The 27,922-nt window shown below is 33.1% G+C and overlaps 3 protein-coding genes and 1 long non-coding RNA gene across 4 annotated transcripts; 1 reads left to right on the top strand and 3 right to left on the bottom strand.

Moving 5' to 3' along the window:
• Positions 1–3,644: 3,644 nt before the first annotated feature.
• On the bottom strand, positions 3,645–4,527 carry LOC120580003 (uncharacterized). The gene is made up of 2 exons (XR_005645613.1): positions 4,342–4,527; positions 3,645–3,959 (listed from the first exon to the last, which is right to left on the bottom strand). It is a non-coding gene; the product is annotated as an uncharacterized lncRNA (long non-coding RNA).
• Positions 4,528–4,856: 329 nt separating this feature from the next.
• LOC25493800 (phosphatidylinositol 4-phosphate 5-kinase 8) lies at positions 4,857–5,957 on the bottom strand. The gene is made up of 3 exons (XM_024780771.1): positions 5,953–5,957; positions 4,941–5,746; positions 4,857–4,894 (listed from the first exon to the last, which is right to left on the bottom strand). The coding sequence occupies exons 1-3, from the start codon at positions 5,955–5,957 to the stop codon at positions 4,857–4,859; spliced, it is 849 nt and encodes a 282-aa protein (XP_024636539.1).
• Positions 5,958–11,801: 5,844 nt separating this feature from the next.
• On the top strand, positions 11,802–12,993 carry LOC25493799 (LOB domain-containing protein 27). Its single transcript, XM_013602411.1, has 2 exons — positions 11,802–12,598; positions 12,891–12,993. Exons 1-2 carry the CDS (start codon positions 11,802–11,804, stop codon positions 12,991–12,993), a joined length of 900 nt encoding a protein of 299 aa, XP_013457865.1.
• Positions 12,994–14,522: 1,529 nt separating this feature from the next.
• Positions 14,523–25,957, bottom strand: LOC25493798 (zinc finger protein BRUTUS-like At1g18910). The gene is made up of 12 exons (XM_013602410.3): positions 25,571–25,957; positions 23,650–23,868; positions 22,300–22,494; positions 21,857–22,215; positions 21,461–21,692; positions 19,350–21,034; positions 18,170–18,388; positions 17,936–18,073; positions 16,636–16,870; positions 16,497–16,556; positions 14,941–15,012; positions 14,523–14,842 (listed from the first exon to the last, which is right to left on the bottom strand). Exons 1-12 carry the CDS (start codon positions 25,868–25,870, stop codon positions 14,741–14,743), a joined length of 3,816 nt encoding a protein of 1,271 aa, XP_013457864.1. The 5' UTR covers positions 25,871–25,957; the 3' UTR covers positions 14,523–14,740.
• Between the last annotated feature and the right edge of the window lie 1,965 nt (positions 25,958–27,922).

The raw sequence follows: 27,922 nt of genomic DNA, 5'->3' as shown, positions 1-27,922 counted from the left end.
CCCCCCTATTCAGTTACATAGTTATTTTTATTTCATACTTAAACGTCATTGCCTCAAATGTTAAAAAATAAAATAATTTTAAAACTTTTAAACAATCGAATACACCATTTTCTTTGGTTTTTTAACATGAACTTTTAGGGCATTTGCAAGCATTTTTCTTTTATATTTTACGTTGAGGCAAATTCTCTTTTTTTGCATGTTTTCTTTTGATTGTTATAGTTTTGTTTTTATCAATATTTTCTTTGGAGTTTAATAAGTTCGTCATACAGTCTAGTGATTTTGCTGTTGTATAATACTGTTCACAAGAGGCTGAACTTTTTCTTTCATATATCAAGTTGGTATCCTGCTTTGATTATTTATCTATAAACGTTTCATGAAGTTAATGAGTAGGCGGTGGTTGAAGGTTTTAGTGGAATGTGTAGAATAGAATCGAGTTGAGGTGTTAAACTAATGGTTGGATGTTTGTAGTGGAAATCTCATGAAAATAAGTTGAGAGTGGAAGGAAGTTAATGTAGAAGAGGTTCTTAGGTAATTTATTGAAAATGTTGCAAACTATTCTCTTTTCTCCTCTTCTTTCCCCTTTCCCAGATTACCCCATAATTTCCCTTTAAACTCTCGAAGAAAGCTTAAGAGGAGAAATTGTTTAAACAAAAATATCAAGTACTATAGGATCGATCACTTGCGTTATACTTTGGTGGTAATTGCCTCAAAAAAAATGACTTTTGGTGGTAATAAAAATGTTGGATCATGCTAATTAGTGTCTTTGCGTCAATAGATAAAGCAACAAAATAAAATTGTATTAAGAAGAGCATTATTTTTACACTTTTAAAAGTTTTACACAAGTTTCTAAATATTTGTACTATATTGACTAGTGTCATGACGGGTATTAATATGTTCGTTCTTTCTGCTTTATTGGCAATGGGCCATAAAATGGTAAAAAGTAATCAAGCGAAGAGTAATACCGATAGAAAATATTTTTTTAGGAAAATGTTAAAGAGTGTCCTTTCAACATTTGTTAAGAGGACAAACTTAAAAATGTTGTATTGGAAAATTGTGAAAAATAATGGATTTAACTTTTTAAAAGTAAAAAAATTGTTGAATTTTTAATTCAAACTTGCTAGTGCCCAGGTTAGCATATGGTTAGGGCAAATTGTACTTGACTTTATCATGTTTTCGAATTTCGGTCCGGCATTTTCTGTTGAATTCCGAGACAGTGTTTAACTGCAGGGAGCTTTGAAATTTTTCAAGTCTATGTTTATGTTTAGTTGCTGACCAATTCATACGAATCTGTAATTTATGATTTTATGTTTATGTTTGGCTGTTCTGGTTGGAATTTCTCGGCTAGAAGTGTTTGCGATTTTCCGAGATGCTCGGCTGAAATCTAAAGAGTCAATTTAGTTTTTTTTTTTTTGAAGGAAAAAAGTCAATTGTGTTGTTAGCAGTTTTTAAAATCGGTCAGTAATTGGACCGTCCCATAAAATAGGAGGTTCGACTCTCTTTTTAAAATAGATCTTTAGTAAAATAAAACGTAATTTTTTTGTGTAGCTAAATTTCATTAAAAAAAATCCGAGTCAGAAGAAGTTCTAAACATAAGAGGAATTAAAAAAAATTAAGTGAAAGAGGTGAAATTTATCTAACGGTGTCGTTTGAATTTGTCACTCCTCTGTTGTGGAAAAGGGTAAAACGAATAGTTTATGCGAAGAAAAAAAATGATTGTTGTGATTCTTTCAATGAAATAGCTTTCCAAATTGACTGATTTAGTGATTATACAAATTATGGGTGGTTTGATAGGATCTGATTTATGTACAAAAATGATAACTAGAAGTTTAGAAAAAAACTCAAACGTGTACTAAAGAAATAAAATGATATAACATATATATTTTTTATTTAAATGAGGGGTGGATATTAGATTTATTTTTCGTTAGAGGTCCGTAATATTTGGAGGCCCGACCTGGTTGAACACCTTACACACCCTCAAGGCCGGGCCTGGCTGCAATGTATATTTTTATATCAAGTGAACTGGCTGCTAGTGCTTGTGTGGCTTGCTAACCTCATCTCTGTTGAGGTTTTGAGTAGTTGGTAGCATTAATTTGAGTTTTTCTATGATGGTATTGTCAAGAGTGTTTGTATTAGGGAGCCAAATATTTTAGTTTTGTTGGGGAAATCATTTGATTTGTTTGGCTATGTGGAGTAATCCTTGTTGTATGTAAGTATTATAACTTCAAAATTCTTTTTAGAATGAACATAACAATTAGTAAATTAGAAACAACTAGGTTTACTTTCCTAAAAATAAATACAGTCGAAAATATAGCCAAGTTCTGTATGTTCACATCCTCTAGATTTATGGCTTTCATATTTGACTTTGATTTGGGACTTATGCATCCTTCTCAAAATTACAATATCCTTTCATTATAGTAGTAGTTTGTTTCCTTCCCTCTTCTTCAATCTAAAGAAAACATAGTAAGATCATTTTTGAAGAAATAAGTACACCTTTTATTGTGGCTCACATATGGATTATTTTTATGTTTCGGTTATGCTGTTTTATAAAGGCTAACATTTTTCAATGAAGATGAGAAAGGAACTTGAAAAGGCACAAGCTCTAGTAACAAAAGGAAAGACATCAAGACATCTTAGTAATGTTGAAAAGTGCATAGAATGTATGTCACAAGCCAATTTCAAGAGGAGGATGAGGATGTTGATGTAATTCATCGTGATTTGTGGGAAGCATACTATCTTCTTCGAGCACTATCTTGGCAAGAAAAGCAACCTTATTCAAAGGTATAAATGATTTTTACCTATAAAGCGGGGAATAGCGACGGAGCTCCTACTTATTAATATTATGTATGTATGGTAAAATCTTTTTTCAATAATCGTATTCATGTCAATATATCTTTCAACGAGTCTTTCCAAATTCCAATAGTATTTTGTCAACTTGCATGTGCTTATCTAAAATAAACGTCAGAACGGGAAAAAAATCCCAAAAAGATAACCCTTATGAAAACAACATTAAGTAAAAAAAAAATAAAAAATTAAGCAACAAATGCATCTTCTGTCATAAAAAATAACAATGAGCCTCTCTCTTATTAATTTGAAAAATGCATTTTCTTTCTCATAACTCTTTGAAATCATAGTAAAATTTTGTATTTTCTTTTTATTTTATATTAAGCAGTAAATATTTAAAGATTTGAAAGCTGCTTTGGACTTGTGGCAAAAGTTTTATGAAGGGTGTGACATTAACGAAGAGGCGTCTGAAATCTAAAGCAATACGATGATACATATTTTTTTTTAAAGGAAATGCTAACCGGTGTTTGGGGGCAACACTGATTAAGGAATCAAATATTGTAATATTTGAATGAGTTGATAACTATTGATGTTTTATCCTCTCCAAAAAGAATTGTTGATGTTTTATAACATCGGCGTTCTCTTACATGAATCTGAATTCTCAGTTTTAGGTAAGTGAGAACTCAGAAGAAAGTGAAACCAATAAGATTTCCACTTTTTTTTATGTAAATGTAGACAAACTGCTCATCAAGGTGTTCAATGATTTAACTATGTAATGCAGCTACAAATTGCATCCAGCTCCCTAAGTTAATAACAAAGTAAGGATCTCATGCACAAAGGAAAACTTGCAACAAGAATACAACTCAATGATGAATTTGGTAGCAAGCATTAAAAATCAACAATGATACAACCAACTAAACTACAAGGAATCTCAAGAATTCATGCTAGGAAAGGAATAATGATGAATGATTTGAAGTCTCAACTAAACGGAAAATATGAATAAGATGTTTGTTGAGAACTAGTGTTAAGTATCATCTAATACGAAAAATAGAGTTCAAATGTCAAAAGCTTCTTTGCATCTTCATCTACTGTACCATCTGGTCCTCCCCCTCATCATCATGTCCATAAGTCAGTGTTAAGTATTTATATGAGATCACCCTTTCTCATTGTCCTGATCTCTGCATAGGAAAAATGAACATGAGATTAGATGTCATAAACACATAGTACATGTGATGCACAAATTCATAAAATATATACATGTAAGAAAGCTAGGAGTTTGTAATATATACTCTCGAGTCCCTGTCACATTCTTTCTTCCTATTTAATTATTCATATTTATTATGTTTTATCTATCTCTAATCATCCTGAATAAGTTGAAACTAATAATCATACTAATCTGATTTGGGAATCAGGCAGTCAAACCGTCTGCGCACATTTTTTAAAACACTTGAAGCCCATCAACTCTATAAAATAGTTGAAACAAAGGTGATAATATAGTGGTAACCATGAATACAAAATCAAATTTTCTATAATACTTTTTATAAAGATTAAATAATTTACCTGATGCCAAGTTAAGTTGCAGATTAAGATTCAGATAATAGCTTTGATGGTCTTCAAAAAAGCCCATATACACGATCTCTGCTTTACTCTCTTTGCACTGAATGCATCCTGTTTTTTGTTCTTATTTTTATGTGTTACTTTTGAATACTGTCGAATTTTCTCCACAATTAGAACTCCATTCATATATCCCCTGCAGTGGCGGATCTTGAAAAAATTTCTTGGGGGTGCCAGTATTATATGAAATATATTTTAAACTGTGTGAAGAAAGTATCATAATTGTTAACTGGTCCAGTGGTTTATTTTGCTTGATTGCAGGGTAGGGGGTGCGGGTTCAAATCTATGTAAGGGCTTTTTTTTAACAAAATAGAAAAAATATAACAGAAAAATAAAGAAAAAGGGGATGGTAGGGTCGATCACGCGACCTCCATATGAAAACCATACTTCATTTCCGCTGCACCAACTGAATACTAGCATTAAGACTATGCCTAATCTAATATATATAGAAAACTTGGGGGTTACCATGGCACCTGCCTGTCCCAAGGAAGATCCGCCCCTGATCAAAGGGATCACACCAGATGAGCAATTATGATATATACAACCTCCATTAGGATTTTGAAGGCTCCATATCATCAGTCCTTTCTCTATCACTTTTTCATTTGAGCATATGCAACCCTTGTACATTGTTTCATTTGAACATGTGTATGTTCCGTTGTCATAAAGAAGTTTACTCCTGAAGTTACCAATGTCGACATCCCCATTTGCAAATTTAAAAACTCCAGATCCATGTATAAGTCCATTTGACCAGCAACCTTCAAAAACATCACCATTAGTCCAACTCATGGTCCCTCTTCCATCCATTTTGTCATTTTTCCAATTTCCGATATAGACATCCCCATTTACAAATGTATAAACTCCAAATCCATGTCTAAGCCCATTTGACAGACAACCATTAAAATGATCATCATTAGCCCAATTCAAATTCCCTCTTCCATCCAATTTCCCTGTTTTCCAATTTCCAGCGTAGACATCCCCATCTAGAGATGTAAAAACTCCAAATCCATGTACAAGGCCATTTGACCAAGAACCAATAAAAACATCGCCAATAGCCCAAGTGAAAATCCCTCTTCCATCTGGTGTATCTTTTTTCCAATTTCCAATGTAGATAGTTCCATCCTTCAAAGTTAGGGTGCCATTACCATGACGGAAATTCCCAGAGAAGTCGCCCTCATACTTTGATGCTGATGGCTGTACCAACAGTCGTCCTTTCCCTGCCACCTTTCCATCAACAAAATCACCCTCATATATTGATCCATCTGACCATGTGTACTTTCCGTTGCCATCAGGAAGTCCATCCTTGAAGATACCAACGTAGACATCCCCTCTTGAATTGAACGTCTCTTCAAACCTACAGTTTACAAGAAACAATGAAATTACAATCATAATATATGGATACTAAGAATCAATAAAACCGAACCATAATACATTCATGCTGTGGTTTTGAAATAAAAAACAAAATAATACTATGGTTTGCTGCTTTCTACCAACACAACACAACACAACACAAGAGCAAATATATAACTAACAAAAATAAATAAAATGGTTTGCCTTTACCCCATTGCTTAGGTGTTAGGTCGATCTCCTTTTCTCCTCTCCGACTTTTCTATTCTTCTAATCGCAGTGTAGTTATTACCTAATAAACGCTCTATTTATAATATTCACAGTAATTTTTTTTGGTTACAATATTCACAGTAATTTAGGGTTAGTTTATTTTTCTTTCCTTAAAATCCTGGTTTTTTTTTGTTTTTTTTTGTAACAAACAACGTGTTATTCTTTTTAATTTATGTGCTTTATCTTTTTTCTCCTCTCTCACATTTCATTTTATTTTTATATTATCATTATTTATATTTTTTTCTTTCCTTAACAGGGTTTACCCATTAGGGTGGATCCACTTGGATTGACTGGATCAGATTTTCTGTCCTTCCATGTTTTATATAATTTTTTCCTTTTTTTAATATTATATATGAGCAACTGGCAATCGATTAAAGTAGGGTACCAACTTAATTGAGATTATTCTTTTTGCTCTTGTCTTATAAAAATGTAATAAAAAATCTACCGCTTTGAATAAAGCTATTACTTTTTTTTTTATTTAATCACAATACTCTCTCGGATTTCAATTATAAAAAAAATATCTAAGTTCAAAAATTTACTTATATGCAATTAATTTTCTCGAATGTTTCTAAAAAAATATAAAATTATGAAAAGTACCATCTATTGGAACTTGTTTCATGAGAATAAAAAAATATTAAAAATAAAACTTACATGATTTTTTTTTTTTATAAGGCCAAGAGAAAGGTTAGGCATCCGGGAGAATCTGAAGCATTCCAATTAGGTTGGCACCCCACAGAAACCCCCATCCTCTACCGCCTTTCCAATACATAATATTATTAAAAAAAGGGGGGAAAATATTTACAAAAGAGGGGGGACTAGACCAAAACCCTCAAAATTAAGAAAAAAAGACAAAAATAAAAGGAACAGAAAAAGCTATGGAAATCTATAGTTTGGTAGGCCATTCATGTCCCGTGCAAAGTCCGCCAACAACGTAGAAGGCAAAGAGGGGAACCAAGAAGAGTCATCTATGCCATGCCCCCTTTCTCCAAAACCAACTCGGAACAATTATGTAGCCGACACATATTAGAGAAAGCAAGCCTTTCCAATACATAATATTATTAAAACTTACATGAATTTGTTAAATAACATTAAATAGAGTCAAAGTAAGTTATATATTTTTTTTAATTTAAGATAATAAAAGGTAGTTGTTTATTTTTTACATCTAAGATTGGAGAGAGTCCCTAAAAAAATATTAGAGAGAGTATTTCTCTCGGAAGCAAATCATCTCTAGTGAGAAAAATTTGAGAAAACAATTTTATTTAATCTTCTCTCTTCATTTTTTTTTTAATTAGAGATCAAGGGTCACAAATTAAAACAATCTAACCTAATTTCGTTATGTTTTAGTGTAGTTATGATTTTGAATTCATCGTTTCCCCTTTTTTCCGAGCAAACACTTCCTCCTTCTTAATGTTCCTAACCGAAATCCACAAACTAAAACCTCCATCAAATTAACATGGGGAAGAAAAAGGTAGGAGATCTATGTCAACCCACTCAATTTCATGCTAGTTCTTCAACTCCTCAATGGTGATCCTAAGAGTAAGGTTAAAAAATTCTTCTGGTACGCTAATGTGGGATAGATCGGGCAACTAAAAATAAAGGTAATTGTTTTATCATTTATTAGAAAATGTATTTACTAAAAGGATTGTGGAAAAAAATCGCATTCATCAAAATAAGCATACATTTTCTTTAGTTCTTTTTGTCTCCATAATTTAACGGTTGAATTTGATCTTAGTTGATTGAATTTTTTTTTGTAACATCGTTTTTCAATCTCTAAAGAAACAAATAAAATGGTTCAAGTAAATGAATAAATATGTACGTTTTAATGGTATTAAATAATCAAGTTGATAGTTATAAATACTTACTTAGAAACAACTTAACTTTTGCTAACAAAATTGTCAGATTCGCCTTTTTAAATTTACCGGAAGATAGAAAAAGACTACGTTCAAACTGATACCTCTTAAAAATTAATTGACAAATAATTAAATATCATAATGTATTATATATTAAAAATAAAAACAAATCGATTTCACCCATTTGAATTCAATTCAATGTTCTTGTAATGTATCTTTGTATTTTCTTCAATATCCACCACAATTGGTTTAATTTCTTTCACTCTTCAAGGCTTACTTAAGTAAAAATTATTTTATTGAATCCGTATTATTTTTAGTGTGGAGAGAGTGCGGAAGCTAGGAAAGTCAATTGGGTTAAGTGAGATAAGGTGTGTCTTGGTCGATTTAGTTGTTGCTTGATGTAACACCTCTGCTTGGTGGGCATGTAACGCCCGAGGCTGATGAGGGCGGGGAGTGGTCCGGCTCCTAGCATGCTTCTAGGAAAAACTGAATCACATCGGAATGAGAGAGATCTTGAGGCCGTACAGGTATGAGACTACATGGTTGAAGGAAGACTTATAAGAATTGTTTGGTACTACCTATATCAACAAGATGCATCTTCTTTTCGGTAGCTCATTCCATAAGAACTCCACAGTTAAGCGTGCTTGATTTGGAGCAATTTTGGGATGGGTGACCTACCGGGAAATTTCCCGGTAAGCGGGCGAGTGAGGACAAAACATGCTGGAAAGACTCGTGTTGGTTTGTAGGGTCAGTCGACAATTCTTAAAGTCGTTTGGGGTGTTACAAATGGTATCAGAGCAGACCTCTCCCCGTGCGATGTGGTTCGAGGACGAACCAAGCGGAAGCTGGTGGGCATGTAACGCCTCCGCTTGGTTGTAACGCCCGAGGCTAATGAGGGCGGGGAGTGGTCCGGCTCCTAGCATGCTTCTAGGCAAAACTGAATCACATCGGAATGAGAGAGATCATGACGCTGTACAAGTATGTGACTGTATGGTTGAAAGAAGGCTTATAAGAATTGTTTGGTACTACCTATATCAACAAGATGCATCTTCTGTTCGTAACTCATTCCATAAGAACTCCACAGTTAAGCGTGCTTGACTTGGAGCAATTTTGGGATGGATGACCTACCGGGAAGTTTCCCGGTAAGCGTGCGAGTGAGGACAAAACACGCTGGAAAGACTCGTGTTGGTTTGTAGGGTCAGTCAACAATTCTTAAAGTCGTCTGGGGTGTTACACTTTGACGGTTCGTATATTGTAGAATTTTAACTTATCTTTGTTACGTGAATAGTTTTGGAGGCTAATATAGATCAATAAGTTTGCATTTTAAAGTTTTAGCTTCTTAGAATAGGTTGGGTGAGTTCATGTGAAGAGTTGGGACAATTAGATTTAGGCGTATGTGTGGTAATATTACTTCCATGGCGTTAAAATAGGGGCGGAGATGGGGATTCGAAATTGGTTTGATGACAACTTAATGATATTGAATAATAATGAGAAAAATATAAATATGAACTAAAATTTGAAAATTATGAACTATATGAAATTTTGATTTTGATTAAAACTAAAAATATAAATATTTGTTGCTTTCTAGTTATAACAAACCAAATTAATCATGATTATTTATTTCAATAACACCAACAACAATCTTTATTATAGAAAAAGTTGTTTAAGGGTATAATTGGGATAATAAGAAATTAAGTATAAATATACTCATTTAGTTTGTTACACTTTTTAAATGATAAAGAGAAGAAAAAAAACAGGCATATATATATATATGAGTCAGGATCCGTTGACACCAAATCATGTCCATTCATTTGTATTGATCTAAAGGCTCATGTTTATTTAGTTGAAAATCTCACATGATCCTTACTTATCTGAATTTTTAAAGTCTATTTATTTTCGTTTATTTAAATGCTAATTCTTCTCTCTCTCCGTTTTGGTTATCTTAATTATTGTCCAGATTTTATTTTTTTTAGAAATTATTGTCCAGATTTTTGTTTTACCTCTGTATTACAGATCAAATTAACAATAATGATCTATCGTCATTTCATATTCTAATCAGGGCTTCTTCTCCATTTCAAGTTTTTGACAAAATCTACATTTCAATATTATCATGTGGGATCGAAATTTAAATGCTAAGGGATATGATATATTTCACTTAATTAAATTTCAATGGTGAACTTTTCTAAGACTTTAAGTGACAAACAAAATAGGTTTGATTTAAGACTGCAATTTTTCCCGGTGCGAATGCAGGACTAAAATCAAAGGAAAAAAAAATTAAAAAATACATGTTTTTTAATGAGTCTCGCAAATAAAAGTAATAATTAATGCCCGAGGAAGATTAGAGAGAAGAGGGTGTACCCGAAGATTTTCATTAAATAATATGAACCTTTAGATCAATACAAATGAATGGACATGATTTGGTGTCAACGAATTCGTTGACACCTGGTGTCATCGGATCATGACTATATATATATATATATATATATATATATATATATATATATATATATATATATATATATATATATATATATATATTCATACATTTATTTAATATTTAAATTTATTCTTATCTATTTGTTACATGTGTTATTATTTGCATTGAAAATTGAGGGCATTTTTGGAAAGAAAAGGCTAGCCCAAAACTGTTGAAAAGGATAGTTTTCTTTATATATTATTGTATCTATACTATATTAGAAGAAAATTATCCCTTTCAACACTTTTGGGCTGAATTTTTCTTTCCAAAAATACCCTCAATTTTCAATACAAACAACACACGTAACAAACAGATAAGAATAAATTTAAATATTAAAATAAATGTAACAAACACGATATCTACTAACAATATATGAAAGTTGAAGTACAGCAAAATTTCATAATCGTCCTATTTAAAACTCATGATCACCTTAATTTTATGTGCATAATCGTCATTTTGCAAAATTTATTTTAATTGTTTTTAGGCTTAATTGTCATTTCCCCCTATAGTTTGCCAATTGTGCGATTTTGCACCTCATAGTTTTAAACGAGCGATTTTGCCCCCTATAGTTTTCCTCCTTTCTGATTTTATGATCCCATGACATTTAGTGACGATAGCAGAATGAGTAATGATGACATTGATACCCATCCTGAACTCGTCTCACTTGTATCAAAATTATTTCTTTATCTCGCTTAAATTTGAAAACCTTAAACAAACTCTTAAATTATATTCATATTTTTAAGATGAGCCTTAAACAAGTTGTTTCCTCTAAAAATATTGGATTGTTGAAAAATCTTAGTTTTGGGTATTTAATTTTTTTTATTTATTAAAAGGTATTAAAATATAGTCCAAGTTCATGCGGGGATGAGACGGGGTGGGAATACCCAGACCCATCGGGTATGTGGTTGGGGCTCTATTTTTTCACACCGTTGAAATCAAAGATGAGTACGTTGATACCTGAGAAGCAAAATTCGTCCCCGCTCCACCCATTGTCATGCCTATTCAAAATGTCTTGTTAGTTTTTTCCTTTGACTGAAAATGTCTAGTTGGTTATTATTTGAAACATTGTGGATGCAACAATTTTTTCTTCTCTATAAATTATAATTCTAGTATAAGAGTATTGGCAGGTTAGACTTAGAATAGATAGATAGCTGTTAGTGAGGCATGACCGAAGCATATGGCAACCCTAAAACTTAGGAGTCTCTAACAGAATCACTTTTGAAAATAACCTCATCCCAACATTTGTCCTCTCTCCACTTTTACTCAGTCTTTCCATACCCAACAACAGATCCACACATTAATAGAGACACCTTACAGCTCTCATTTTCATCAAAAATATGCATACACATCATCCCTACCCCTTCAAACCATAACTTCATCATCCATTCTTTCTGGATCATATTTAGATAGTGTTTTCCAGCATCATTCTCACTACGTGGTGGAAAGGAATATTAATAATAATAATAATGACCCTTAAGGGTGGCACAACACAAGCCTGTGCAGCATGCAAATTCCAAAGAAGAAAGTGCACACCTGAGTGCCTTTTAGCTCCTTATTTCCCTGCAGATCAACCCAAAATTTTCCAAAATGTTCACAAATTATTTGGAGTTAGCAACATTGTCAAAATACTAAAGTACCTGGAACCTAGTCAGAAGAAAACAGCCATGGATTCTATTATCATTCAAGCTAATTATAGGGATAAGTATCCTGTGCATGGATGTTGCGAGGAAATTTGCAAGCTACAATATCAAATATGGATGATGGAAGAAGAACTTCATGCTGTTTATCAACAACTTGAAATTTGCAGGCAACAACAAAACCAACAACAGTTACCTCATGATGATGTGACTTCACAGTTAGAATTAGGAATGGCGACACGTTCCTTCAATGCGCTCGCACTCTTTAATCACTCTCCACAACCACAGACTTATAACAACAATAACACAGTTGCTGCATCTTTGTCTGTATCTCAGCAACATTCCTACTCCAACAGCAATAGTGTGGATTATAATAACTCCTCCCTCTACATGGATTCAAAAGATGATGCTACAAATCCTAATTTGTGGCTTCAGTGCCCTTACACAAATAATAATAGCAGTTCAATAGCAATGCAACCTCATAAATTGGTTACCTCAGAGTCGCAGCCACTATCATCTGTCCAACAAGGAGTTGTTGAAGATAATTATGATGAGATGCATTCATTTTTCGATACAGTTGATGATAGGCAATCATACATTTATTCTAAGGAGGCTTATGAATCAAGGTAAATTGATCAATTAACTATGACTTAATTATCAAGCACGCCGTAAAATTAGATCAAACAATACACTTATTTTCTAGATGATCATCGATCCACAGGTTCCCTCGACCAAAGGTAATCTTGTCGGGGGTTTGTACCAATTCTAACCTCCCCGAGTGATCGTACAAAATGATATTGATGATTAAATGCTGAAATTAGATATAGTGGGAAATTGATAATCATTTGCATATTATAATATCAAAATCTTGTGAAATGAAAATGCTAATATTTGATATCCGTACATTTCTGCGTGCAGTTCGGAAGAATCACTGAAAGATACAAGAAAATGCACAGAGCATGTTTCTGAGAATGAACTGAAGAGTGCTGCTGCTTGTTTCAGCCTTACTAGTGTCAACTGATCAGTACTATGCTGCCCTCTTCCCCTCAACAAAAAGAAAATATGAACTAGGTTTCATTTTTCTAGTCCTTTTTGGATTCTTTTATTTTAAAATTTTGGTAATATTGTCATTATTGAGTTTCCAATCCTTCACTTGTCGACATTTTAAATAGAAGCATGTTTCTTGTATACTGAATATTGTTTATGAGAAGGCGAAGAATAATATCCAGATGGGACACTTTTCATCCATTTATACTGAATATTTGATTGTTCTTATCTACTAACATAATATTAACTGCATAAATATTTTAGAGCAACTTTATATATTTCCTTATGTAAGTAGTCACTATTGCAAAGAATGTTAACAAAACCAAATTATGCGGTTGGGATTGGCTACTTATCAGAAGATGCCATGATTCCATATCATGTATTAAGCTCACAGTTAATTTGTTTACCTCAATATCTGGTTTGGTTTATAATATTTCTTTCTAATCTTTTTCTACCTCTAACTACTATAATTAGGACAAAACTTGGGTACATTTTGTTAGGTGCTTTTTGTGTCGTTCTTCTCATAAAATACTTATAACTACCAATGAAATGACCCAACTTTTATTCAGGCACGTATACAACACCGGCATATGACAATGAAATTTGTATTCTCATTTCTTTTAAGTCACTTTCATCAGTTCATGTTCAACAAGAACACAACCCCCCCCCCCTAAGATTTTTTCTATCTGAAAAACATGAAAGTCTTTGCTGGTTTCCAAATTAACAGACATAGCCCTCTTTTTTAACCTTTCATATCTTAACTCAAAGGAAACGTAGGCTGCCAAGTTGAGTTTCCTTTCATAAGTGCTTGTTTCATTAATGCAGCTGCTATTTTCATTATTAAATAAAGGAGGATATATAATCAGCATAAACGAAAACTTTTCTCATTAAGTCAGGTTGGCTACATGGATAAAAAATATCTATCGTCGGAAAGGTCACTTGATCATATTCAAAATATAGAAAATACTAAAAAAATGCATTACTATGTATTACTGTTTCTGGTGTCACTTTGTATATGACACTATTTCTATAAATCGCAATGCTTCTCAATTGAGACTGGACAAAAAGATATACTTTTGATTTAAAAAGGTTTTCTGTTATGGAAATGTGACTTATTTTTTAAGTTAATTCTTATTAAAGTTTTATTTGTTTTTACCTCAACATTTAACAATAATGTGTTGAAGTATTTATCTGAGAAACATAAACTTTTTAAGGACTAAAACATATTTAATCCTATATTGCGTTACTTTGGTTATCAAATTCAAGCTTGATCAAATATGTCAAAATTAATGATTTATCAATGAAATTTAAGCTCATCTGTATACCTCAAGCTCTCAGAGTATATCTGATAAATTCTTATCCTTCTTAGCATTATTAGATGATATAAAAAAATTACGGTGTTATCCACGCTATGCATTTAATGAGTAAGCAGATAACCAAAACAAAGTAGATGGCAAGGCAAATATCTTCTAGCAGAAAGCTGTCATGAATATCGATTCTTGCTTTTCAAACTGAAATTTTAATGTTGATTATGAGTAGTTGCACATCAAAGAAAGAGTTTCTAACAATTAAATGTCATAAATAACAATGTAATTATTTTTACATTAGGAGGATTATTCTGGCATAAGTGATAAAGCTAAAAACTTAAAAACAAAGTATGATCTAATGCTTAAATACAGAGAAGCTGGGAGAGGCAAACATCTATGCTCACACTGGAAGAATCATATAACTCTAGTGTTATAGGAACCACAACAAGAGCATTTGTGGTAAAGCCAGTGGAAGGGAGCTGCTCCTTTCTTTTCACAGTCATTACATAAAATAACCTGCAGTTATAAATTCAATTAGATTATATATTTCGGAAAAACAATACAAAATCGAAGGTTTAATATGAGACGGGAACTATGAGAAACAGCTGACTAGCCTGAGTTTGACCCGAAAACTCGTCAGACATTTTCTGCTCGGCCAATAGTGCATCTAACATCCTAAAAAGGACCTGCAAGGCATGCTGATAGTATTAGAGAGATGATTACTTGACAGATAAATGGAGTACTGATGACAAAAATTAAAATCCAACCCAACAGTCCAGCTATTCAAACAGACAAATTGAATCTTGAGCAGTTGCACAATAGTTTTCAGGTAAGTGAAATGACAATATAATTTGAAAATAAATGATTGAAGAACTCAAACAAAAATTTTAAGGTGAAAAAACAATTGTCTGTGCTATCAAAATCTATGAGCTCAATGCATGGCTTCTCATAATCTCATCCCTGTGGAATTTCAAAGTCCTTGGCAGATTTGAATATTCCTAGCTATAAATTACAACTATAATGCACCTAACATGCAGTGACTAGCAACTTCTAAAATCAGAATTCCTTAGTTTATGTAAATATTTCAGTGATCTGGTCCTATTCAAGTAGTGAAACTCTGTATTCCCTTATATCAGAAATAGTTTCTTTAGAGTATCTGAACAATATGCCACCGCATCTTTTTTCTGTCATGAAACTAGTTAGATCATTGAATATCTCTTGGAATCAGTATCCATATTTTCTTACTTTTATGGTTTGTTTTCATAGTTTAATAAAAATATACGTAGATATTGGTGTTCTTGTTTTTTAGCATATCATTCATAAAAATATCAAACATAAATGGCAATTTCTATAACTTTAACATGGTAGCAAAGTGACATCATCCACCACGACTAGTCGAAGCAACTAATGGAAGTTCTACAGCATTCCTGCATTTTTAGTCAAATGCAGTTAGGCCCTAACTATATCTCAAATGCAGTCTAGCCTCTGCCTCTGTCCTAGACATGATCTGCCCCCAGCTTATCACAAATACGATTTTGCCTTGACTCTTGTCCCAGATGCAATCTGGAGTCTGAACCCAACTCTTTTATCCCGAACGCAAGTTGGCCCGACACTACTCCCATACGTAGGTTGGCCTCAACTCTTCTCCAAAATATGGTCTCGGCCCTCTCTTCTCCAAAAGATGGTCCTGCCATAGCTCGGGTATTTAGATGCAATCCAGTCCTAGCTCTTGTCCTAGATGCACTCTGGCCTCAACTTTTGTTTGAGTTTACTTTACAATCATGTAAAGATTAGTAAGCTTCAGCTTAAGGGAAGTGTTAGAATATCTTTATTCTATCATAATATATCGTAGATTATCTTAACTGATCTCTTGTAATTGGTTTCCATATTTCCTTATTTTCACGATTTGCTTTCTTAATTAATTAGTATTACATAAATCTAGCATAAATATAAATAAGGATTAGCGTATAGCATATCACTCACATCAAATATCAATATAATTTTATTGTTTTGAATATTATTTCTCCTCCCACTACAATTAAAAGACATATCCTATAATGTAAACCATTATAATCATCAGAATGTAAGAAAGCTTCTAGTGAACCTTCAGTACATGTAGGATATACAATATATCTTAATATAGGATATACAATGACAAATATTGACTGACCTGCATGTCTCCAAGTGACTTGCTACATATTGGGCAGGTATAGCTAAAGCAGGTATATTCCTGGAAGTCACCACAAATGCAACCTAAGTTATCTTTGTTTTTGCAAAATGATCGTGGAGGAAAAAATACAAGTAAGTACCTTGAAACATGTTGAGTGCATCGCATGACCACATGGGAGGGCTTTTACTGGAGAGCAGGATGTGAAGATATATTCATGACAAATCGGACAGTTTTCCTCTAAAGATTTCTCTCTGCATGTATGTATCATAAGAGAACGAGACATACAAGCATTGCAATTCATACAATGAAAATAGTCAACACCCAAACCCTTTCCAACTCGGCATAAGTTGCAATAGGGACAATGGTAAATTTCCCTGTTAAAAAATGCAAGAGTTTTAGTCATGATAGTAACACAATTTGAAAGCTTCGCATAAAGATAAAAGAACAGCAAGGTTAAGTGACAGGTATCACCCCCCGTGTACTTGACCAGTTTCCATAAAAATAGAGAACTAGGAATATTTTAAACTTGGCCCATAAGTTTCTAAAACCTTCCTTCTGTAGGTATGAACAGCATTAAGATTCAGTAGTATTCTCTTATGGACTAGCTACTGTCAGCTGGCCTAAGGGCATTCCATAACTAACTCACTTCTGGGTTTCCACTCACTTAACATTCTCACATTTATAAAACTATAGCAAATGTTAGTAGAGATCCTTTCCATTTCTCAAAAGAAATGAAGAACTCTATTACTACAACTTTTTGGTGTATAAAGGCCTAATTATATCACTGGTTCTAGAAATGTATGACTTCACACCCAAAACTATAGAACTGAAGCTCTCCATTTCTTTTGAGAAATGGAGAAGGTCTCTAGCCATCAAATGTTGTCCCCCAAGAATGTAATGAGAAATTGGTTATTACGAGGCGACATACACACATACACACACATATGTGAGAGAGGAGGAGGGGTAGTTAGTCTTTTGACACTAGTGGATGTCATAAGTAATACATGTTAGAATGTTACTGCTCTTGTTCCAAATACAAGCAAAAAAGAAATCAATACTCTTTAATGAAACAAGTTCTCGTACAAAATTACATGAAAAGAAATGACAATTTTGTAAATGCTTTAATTTTTTTATTACATGGAGAAAATTCAATGAAGTTAACCAATATTCTTAGTATGTGTGTAGTTAGTCGGTTTTGTTTATAATTGAGATAGGAGGGAGTAATATTTCGTTAACAACATTTATGTTACAGATGTCATTTAGCTAGTTATCATCTTCTTGATAAACTCTAAGTATCTCCCTAAATTATGGTATTTATACCATAAAAGACATCATCGTGTATGCCTGGGACACACAATTTATCTCACACTTTTGCAAACATTTTATGGGATAAGAAAGTTAGTTTATACTTAATAAAGAAACCGGTTAGGCTACATTACCTTTCATCTTCAAATATCTTGCAGATCCTGCAGTAATATTTTGCCATGGATAAATTGCGGCAAGAAACTGATGAGCATGTGGAATTGATTGGTTGAATCATCAAGCATTTCATACACATCATCTTTGTAATTGATTTTCTACATATATTTAGGCATTCCGTCAAAGATGAATTATGAAAAATCAAATTCCTCAATTCAAAAATAAAACATAAACAGAGCACATCCTATTCTTACCTGTCAATTAAATGATCTGATGCTTCATCATGGCAATGTATGCAAGCATGAAGTTGGTTGCAACAGGGAGCCAAAAGCTTACAGTTCCTCTTGTAGTGTTTGCAACCATAGATTTGTTCATGAGGATCCTTGTAAGATGGATGTTTCCCAGGGAATTCCTGTCCATCGCTTTTGATATTGGCTTCCATAGAAGAGATCTTCTGACTAATAATCCAACGGCTGAAAATATGTGGGAAGTTATGTTAAAAACCTGAAGTGTGTGGCTATCATAGGATTGGAATAGACGAACGATAGATGCAATTAGTCGAGCCGAAATACACCGTCTTCTAAAAAAACAGTATACTAAATTTTAGCAAATAAATATCAATGGTTTACAACATCACACTTGAATAAACCACAGGATATGCAAGTATGAAAGGTACATTTCATACTCATTGTGTTCTATGGTTACCATACCATAGACTCAAATACAGTACAGGTCGGGTCCAAGATGAAGAAGGCTTGCATGTTTAAACCTGCAACCCTGGCCCACTAAAGATTAACTGCAATCAGGAAGAAAACATGTAGGTGTCGAGGGATTGACCAAATAATAGATGCTGGTGTAGAGATAAGGTTAGTTACAGAAAGAGAGTATAGATGAAAGAGACCATACAAGGTACAGACAGAAATGTAACAGAATAGGAGTGGGATATCCTGTTCAGTTTTATTTTAGCTTTTAGCTTGAGCTAAGTGTTATTTTCCCTGGTTAGGAACACATTCAGCTCTTTCCTTTCTCTGTAGTTAGTTCTGATTTCAGTTTCAACACAAAACCCCTTTATTGATTGGAATTGTTTCCTATAACCTTGCCATTAATGCATGTTAGGATTAGCTTATTTTACACTGAAAAATACCTCGGTCAAAAACTGTCTATGTCTTGATTGTAACTGTTTTTATAAAAAAAGAAAAAAGCAAAATAATTTGAATGTAAACATAACAATTGTATTGTTCACTGACGATAAAATTGACTAGCAAAATAATTTAAGCAGTATTCTTCAATTGTTACTCCAAAATATGAGGAAATAAAACATAATTGTCAACAACCAACTATCCAAGAGCTAAGTTGTTACTTGTTAGGTATAGGCACATTATGAGTTTTTATTATATAAATAGCAAAAACCATTAGGAAAATCACAAGACCAACCTCGTAAGTAGGCTCTGTATTATGTACGACTTTTCCTGAGGGTCTAGGCAAGAGTCACGAGATACCCTTCTTATTACCTTCTCGAGATCATCTTGACTCAATTTCAGAAGTCTGTCATAATGCCCAGACTTGTCAAAATCAAAATGTTGAACAGACTGACTTGTCATAGTGCCCACTGGTTTTACTTCATTGCAGCCATTTTTCTTAATATCATGAAAATGATTTGTGCATTCTGAACATTGACTATAACTTTGTGCTGCATTATAATCCTTAACATTGTCATCAACATTGTTGTTGGACAACTCAAAGTTATTGCCAATAAGATCCTTCTGCAAAAAAGTTATGCTTTCGTTGGCCGACGATTCTTCTTGTAATGCATTAAGAACCTCTTCTGACAAATATTTGGATATAATTTCCAGTGGCTCAACATTCTGTAGAGGGGCATCATTTGATCCATCTGCTGCCTTAGCTACACTGTACCCATTCCACCATTCACCTAACCATTCATCAAACATTGTATTCTTAGTAGCCATGGACCATAAGAACATTAAAACATGTTGTTCTTCCTGTGTTAAAGATGCCATTAGCCAAGGTATCATATCTTGTAATATTTCTGCACTTATTCTTCCAAGTATGCACCCTATGATCTTCCCTTGCTCCCGGTTCGAGAAGAATTCTCTAATTATAGGCCAAATTTCTATTTCCTCGCGGTTTATATGATCAGAAAGTAACTTATGCATTGATTTGCACCTTTCTTGCAGCTTCCTGATTAAATGATGACGCCTTAGCACTCTCTTGTCCCTTATCTTTGAATCAGTAGTAGAAACTAAAAGATGTAATTCAGAAATCTTATCAAGAATGCGAGACATTTTACCAAAGTGCTCAACTTCATGTTTGTGATCAAAGGTGTAGGCATGGCTAATGTTTTTTAGCTGGCCTATTGCCTCCAAAGCTGGAAACACTATTTCCTCCTCTGCATCACTATGGATTTGATGAAGAAAATATATGAGATTGAACCGTTTTTGGAAATCTGTAACCAAATCATCATGCCCCTCTAACTGAGCTGAGCCATGAACTAGGTAATCCAAATCTTTCTTAATAGCCTTGTGAAAGAAAAATATCAGGTCAATTGGTTTTGGATCATTAAGAAATGAAACAGAAGAAGAATTTGCTGCATGAAGTCTTGGATGCTGATTTAACTTCATAGCAGTGTCAGGGAAAAATATGTGCAAATTAATTCCTGTGGAGTATGGTGTCTCATACTTGCTCACATTTTTGGATCCAGAAGATGAGGAATAGGACAAACAATTCTTGCCACAACTTTTATGTGGCTGCTTGTCAGAATTTAAAAATGAAAACCCACAAGCTTCCTTCATTTTCTCGGATGAAAAAGAGTGTCTTCTTTTGAACATATGCTGCAAGTCCTGTCGGAACTTTTCAATTGAGGTTTTACCTGAATAACCAATGCGGAACCATTCATGTAACAATGGTGCAAAAGCTTTACTGACAGAATTATTTCCCTCCTTTATGCAATAGAGAATGGTCCTGGATTCTTTTTCAGACAAGTGAACTGAGAACCAAGTTATAACACATTTTAGTAACCCAAGTGGCATCATAAGCATGCTCAAGCTTAGAAGTCTCACTTGCATTCCATTTCTGCAGTTCTTTCTAAAGATAGGAAACACCTAATAAACAAATAGGGTGTCAGAGTGGGAAACGGTTGAAATAGTACCATGTAGCATCCTTTAAATGAAGAAATAAAAATTGTTGATGAGTATGGAACTAAGATGTAGCCATAAATTGAACTTTTCTTTAAAAATGGAGATTTATTCTTTCTCTAATTTCTTGTTTTTTTTATTTAGAGTAAGAAACATTTCATTCCACTGAAAACTTCATAAATTAATGTGACTGTATAAGTGGATAGATTTGTCTTAAAGCATTTTTATCTTGATAATACGTTTAGGACCAAGAATGGTTTCAAAACCCCAACATGTGGATATTTTATTAAACTGATAAACTAAAAGGTTAAGACCATCGTCATATATTATTTATATGATATCTCAGTTCCCGACCTTGCTGAGTTAAAAATAATTGCGATTAACGTAGAATACCTCAATTTCTTGAAAAGAGAATTGTTTGTTGACTGTTGATACAAATAGTTCAAGTTTTCCGCAAAGCTTCTCTACAAATTTCGTCAAAGGCATTTCACTTTCTGAGTTATAGAATAGCAACTGTTGTAAATCTTCAATGTGACTTTCACCAAGGAAATGTTCAGTAGACTTGGAAAGTCGTTTATGGGCATGTTTCTTCAGTACAGGATGAAAGAATTTCTTAAGAGCATTGCTGTGATCAGAAAGTTATATTCAGAAATTTGGACAACTAAGAAAGAAAAATAATGAGCATTTTAGATACAAGAGGATTGACTTTAGAAAATTCAGCAAAATTAAAATAAAACAAATTAGTCAGATTCCACAGACCAAAAAAGTAGGACATGTCAGAAATATTACCTGTAAATGATGAGGACATCAGCCAAGAATTTTAGCTGGATAAGTATTGAGTCTAAATTTTGAGAACATCCAGAACCTGAATTTCTTATTAGATAAAGCTCTTGCAGAATTTCTTTCAAATCTTTCTTAATGGCGTTATGCCAAAGATGGAGAACTTTAATCTGGTTGACCCCATCTTCTGTTTCTTTGTCATTCACTTTCCTCTGACTCGAAATTTCTTTGGAGTAGTTCCTGTTGAATGAACTCGGACCAAATGGTTTTTCTATATGTAGGAATCCATGAGAGCCTTGAAGTTCCTCACTCTGAAAATATGTCCCGGTGAAGGTTTGTTTGTTGCTTCCAAGCCAAGAAACCAAAACCTTCACAATTAGATCGGAATTATTAAAAAGGCGGGGGGAGTATATAAAATTTTATTCAATATTCACTAATAAACTTTAGCTAACCTCTTGCAGTGTTGTTTCCATTGGTGCAATTTCATTAAAACACCGAGTAACTTCTGCTTGTTTATCTGCTGAAAGGAAGGACACCATCCATGGCAAAACTTCCTCCAGCAACATTATAGGAACACTACATATGAATTGCCACACAAGTGAGGCTTGTTCTTTAGTAGACAATTTTTGGATCAGAAGAGGAAAAACCTGAGGCAATGGATAAATTTGAGTATCAAAACTCGAATTTCAAAACTCGAGTATCTACAAATACATGCTCGTGCAAAAATTTACATTATTAAAGAATTTCAAAATTAAAGATGTAGGTCAAGTAATTTCTATATATTTCTTGTTTTCTTGTTTTACCCCCTTCATACATTTCATTGTCGTGGAATCAACTTCATGGTTTAGATCACTTTAACGTAGATGCCTGAGCAATTAATTGCATGAAAACTGTATTTTAAGCGCACACACAAGAGAAAGGTATACCAAGCTTGACTGTTAGTAATAATTGACACCGGCATGGTCATTTTCACGAGTCAACTTAATACTTGTTGGACATTGTTTTTTTCTTGCATTCGGAGAACAAAGAATGGATTTTTTTTGTCCCTTTCAAAGTTGAGGTACATCTTACATAATTCAATCACTCTAAGTTTAAGAGGTTTATTACATTTGTCCATTAGTCAAAATGTCCAATGAGTGTGCACTATAGAGGGGCAAATAGTAAGTGAACCAAAGTTGAAAAGGGGAAGAGGGGATGGGTTTGCATTTTACCCTATATTTCAAGGTTGTTTGATTTAAGCTATAGTTATAAAGGTAGTTATTAGCTGTTAATTAGTTAATCCTTTATCGGCTTCAATTCTTGATACACTCACAGAGTAAATCAATTGGATTGTGTGTATGCACAATCGCACGATACATGCTAAACTAACAGGACATCAACTTTGTTAAATTTCAAGCCTTTGCATTAATGCAGATAAGTGTTGAGTTGGGAATTTATTTTTGAATGATGTAAAAATGCTTGACACACACATTCCGTACAGGAAAGTCAGTGCCTAACTTCCTATTACAATTGCATTCAGTGTCATGATCTATATCCTAAAAGAAAAAAGTAGCCATCAAAATCGAATAAACTAAATAATATGAAACACAACACAAAATTCTCATCTGCACTGATCAAGTGAACAAATATATTAAATGCGTTTAAACTGCATTTAGTGAAACATGTATTTATCACAGTAGGTTCAAATAGTCAAAAAGACAAAATAACCACATTGATCCATTAGGCCTGAAAAATGAAACAAGGAAAGAACAAAAGATGTAACTAGGTAATTTTTCATGAACCTGATAATAGCAAATATTTACCTGCTCTTCTTCTTTCAGCATATGTTGGTAGACTGAGGTTTGCAAGATATCAATGCAGTACACAAGTTCTCGGAACAGCTTGGAAATATTCTCACTAGAGCCCATCAGCTCATCCAAGAAGTGTAAAATAGAATCAAACAGCCCATTAGTGCTGTTATGTTCAAGAGAATATGTACATACAACATTTTTTACATGAATATCCAGTGCATGGAAGATAATCTGCCAAAAGTTATCTTGAAGTTATATGCTGAATTCCAAACATTAAAAAGTAGTATAACAATCATAAAATGCACACACCTTGTCAAACACACATGCATGTGAGAGCGTTTAGTTGTATACTACCGTGTCATATTAATGTCACATTAGCAAAATGAGTGTCACTTTATGTTTTCAATACATCATTAATTATTTTATGGAGGGAAGACCCAACTCAGTCCCTCACAATTTTCTGGCTGCACAACTCAGTCCCTAACAAAAAAATAAACCTAAATTAATCACTGACATTTTTAGATTGGAGACAAATGAAGCCCTCTGATATTATGAGTTAGTGACTAATTCGTCCTCAGTGTGAAAATGTCAGAGACTAATTTGCGATCATTTTTTGTCAAATAGTGATTTGGACCGCGAGAAAATTGTGAACTCTATTTTATTTCATACCGTTAAGTCAATTATACAGTGCATATGCACTTATAACAATGATTAAATTGCTGTCAAAAAAAAAGATTAACATCAAGTTTAATCAGAATAATTTTATATAATTATTACATGTTTTCATTCATCTATAACTTTTCTTAATCGGGGTGAAAAAACCTAAATGAAACTTTTTTTCTTTTTTCTCAGCTTAATTCATTCAGTGATATTCTGTTATGTAACTGCCCAAGTTAGTTACACCTCTATAAATATAGAGCTGTGATGCAACTGTTGTGCAGCTTCACGATTTTTTATTTTATTTTTGACCAACAGCTTCACGATTTAAATACATGATTACATTTTATTTTCTCAAAAACCTAATAAGGCACCACATAAAGAGGCCATTTTAATCCTCTTCCAAGACGCTGACTTAACCGATACAAGTTTTCTTATAATATTTTATGGGCCAAATATACCTCCCACAGTCATTTAAGTTAGATATTTTTAACAATTACCATTTTTTCATCTAACTCTGTTGAAAAATGTTTATGAGATTAATTAACATAGAGGTGCCATGCTAAAAAATGCTTGTGACACCAAGCATAATTCCATACGCACATTTTCTTCTTGTTTCCAAATTCAAACATAATTTTACATAAACAGTTTATCAACAACATTATAAATCAAGTAATTGATCGATTTCGATTCAAACCAAGATTGAAAATACACTTACGATCCTTAGTTTTGAGAGCGGAAAATTTGGACTTACCGACTTAGCATTAAACGGCAATAACTTTTTAACTGAGTATGATGAAAATGAGAGCGGTGCATACATTTTATGACTTAAAGTCAATTTGTTCATAAAAAATTTAAAGGACTAATTTATTATAAACATCTAACTTAAACTATCACTAACTTTTCAATTTAACTCCTAAACAATATAAATATAATAACTAGTCACTAAAGTATATAAAATTCATCAATTTAGTCCAAATTATTAAGATGATTGAGATTAAATTGATGAACATATACTAAGTTGATAGATATTATATAATTCGGGGACTGTGTTTTATTTCTAAAGTTTATTTAAAAAATAAATATTAATTAACTATTTTCTCAATTATGTATGTGTGTCTAAATTTAGTGCTATTTAACTTAGAAGTTCAATTTCTCAAACTAACATAAGATTACGATTAAATTGCAATGTTAGAAAAATAAATAGGTTAATAACACATAATTGATAATCCTACGGTCTAATAATAATAAAAGGTAATTTAAGAAATGAACTAACCTCATCTTCAGCAGCGCAATGATACTTAAAAGCTAATTTCAAAAACTGAAATCTGTGTTGAAGCTTAAAAACTATTTCACGGCAACGGTTTGGATCATGTTCCAAGGACGACGCAGTTTCAGCAAACGGACGAAGCTGATCAAGTTCAGAACGCAGAGCTTGGTGGAAACAAACGAAGAGGAGTATAGGAGCATCGAAGATTGGAAAACGTGAAAGAATGTCAACTGAATCGTTCACCATGACATCGTTTTCCTCCTCCTCTTCCTCCATATCCGATAAAGAAGGATCGCCTCCTCCCATCTAAAGTGAAAATGTCGGCGGCAGTAACCACCATCAACGACGGCGGAGAGAGAGAAAAAGGGAAGTTGTGAGTGAAGAGACACATTGGATTTATCTGTGTGAGTTTGCTTTGGTATTGTAATTGTTTATTGATTTAAAAATAAAGAATGTTGAAATGAAAGAGACGGGTTAACCAACGGTGAAGGATTGTTTGTTAGCTCTTGGAGGTTCAGATGATTTGATTTTGATATGATATTTCACAAGAGAGTGGACTCATGAAGCGCGCCTCTTTTCTTATTTAACTAATCAAATACGTGAACTGGACGCGCCTATGTTTGCCGCGCTGCGGATTTTGTTTGTTAGTTTTTTTTTTTTTTAAACTATTCGGCTACACTTAAGTTTAATCCTTACATAATTATAATAGTGTTTTTAGTCCATACAAAAAATTATGCATTCAGTTTTAGTCCATACTATATCTAAATTTGTTTAATTATGCTTAAACTTTTAAGATTTTGAAGAACTTCTTGATGGGAAGCCGCCTTATAGCACCCGTTCTAGGGGACCTTCTCCAAACCGTAAATGAATTTTATGCATCAAGGTTTGTTTGGTTAGACAGGCTTCCAGCGGAGTTGCATATGGATTTCTTTCGAGACAGAATTGGCTTTCCCAATTATAGATTTTAGTAGTCGTTTTTTTTTTATGTTTTCTTTTGTTTTTATTTGAGGGTTTTGGCCTAGTCCCCCCTCTCCTTGTATATTTTTTCCCCCTTTTTTAATAAAATTTTAGAGTTTGACGGGTATAGGACGGAGGCTTCCCGGGGTGCCAACCTAGTTGGGATGTCGATGTGGCCTCCTGATGTCTGTCTTTCTCCCTGCTTAGCAAAAAAAAAACAATTTTTTGCACAAGTGTTAAGAACATTACGAAAAGTTCATCTGCAAAAAATTATCTCAATTTTTTTTTTCTGCGTCCAGAATTTTGCTACTTTTATTTTGAACTTTTGTCTATTAAAAAATTCATATTTAATTTATTTCATATTAAAAAATTCTAAATTTATTAAACGAGCTGTTTGTAATGTTCTAAACTTGTATAAAAAAAAATCATTGAAAATTTTAAGAGTTTAAGGATAGTTACAAATTTTTCCATAATTTTTGTCAAAGCCTATCACTCTCCTTCATTCTTTTTTATTCTTCCAGATCCATAAAATATTTCACCCTACAAACATTTTCGGTCATTCCCTGAATTTGCTGGGGAAAAAAACCAGATATGTGTTACTGTTTCTCTTTGTTACTACTTCGCTCTCTTCAATCTTCTTCGCTCCCACTCTTTGTTTCCCGATCCGAACCTTAAAAATCGAATGGTTCCATTTCTCTCTCGAAAAGGTTGTTGCTGAATTTTTCAATGGTGAATATTGTTGAGTTTTTGTGTGTTGAAGTTGACGTGTGGTTAAGTTGTTGAAATTGATGTCTTAGATGAATTTGCAAGCGAAGTTTAGAAGAGCGTCCCCAGCTTGAACGAGGTGGTGAATATAGTAGGAGAGAGTTTGGATTTTTCACCACATCGTTCACGCCGACGACGCTCTTCTAAAAACTCTTAAAATTTTCAATGAATTTTTTTATACAAGTTTAGAACATTACTAAAGGTTCGTTTACTAAAATTTAGAATTTTTTAACATGAAATAAATTAAATATGAATTTTTTTAAAAGACAAAAGTTCAAAATAAAAGTAACAAAAATCTGGACGCAGGAATAAAATTTTGAGATAATTTTTGCAGATAAACTTTTCGTGATGTTCTTAATACTTGTGCAAAAAATTGTTCAAAATCTTAAAAGTTTAAGCATAATTAAACAAATTTAGATTTAGTAAGGACTAAAACTGAGTGCATAATTGTTTTATATGGACTAAAAACACTATTATAATTAAGTAAGGACTAAACTTATAAGGTCACAATTTTATAGGGACCAAAAACATATGATGTCATTTACCACATGGCAGCCATGTCACTTGAAATGTTCATGTGGCATGTCTGAGTTAGCATTCTGTTAGCCTAGTCAGCACAGTTTGACGGCAAGGATC

Source organism: Medicago truncatula, chromosome 4 (assembly GCF_003473485.1).
Source record: "Medicago truncatula cultivar Jemalong A17 chromosome 4, MtrunA17r5.0-ANR, whole genome shotgun sequence".
NCBI lineage: Eukaryota > Viridiplantae > Streptophyta > Magnoliopsida > Fabales > Fabaceae > Medicago > Medicago truncatula.
Note: the sequence above shows the minus strand (reverse complement) of the source record. Positions and strands in the feature narration are given on the sequence as shown.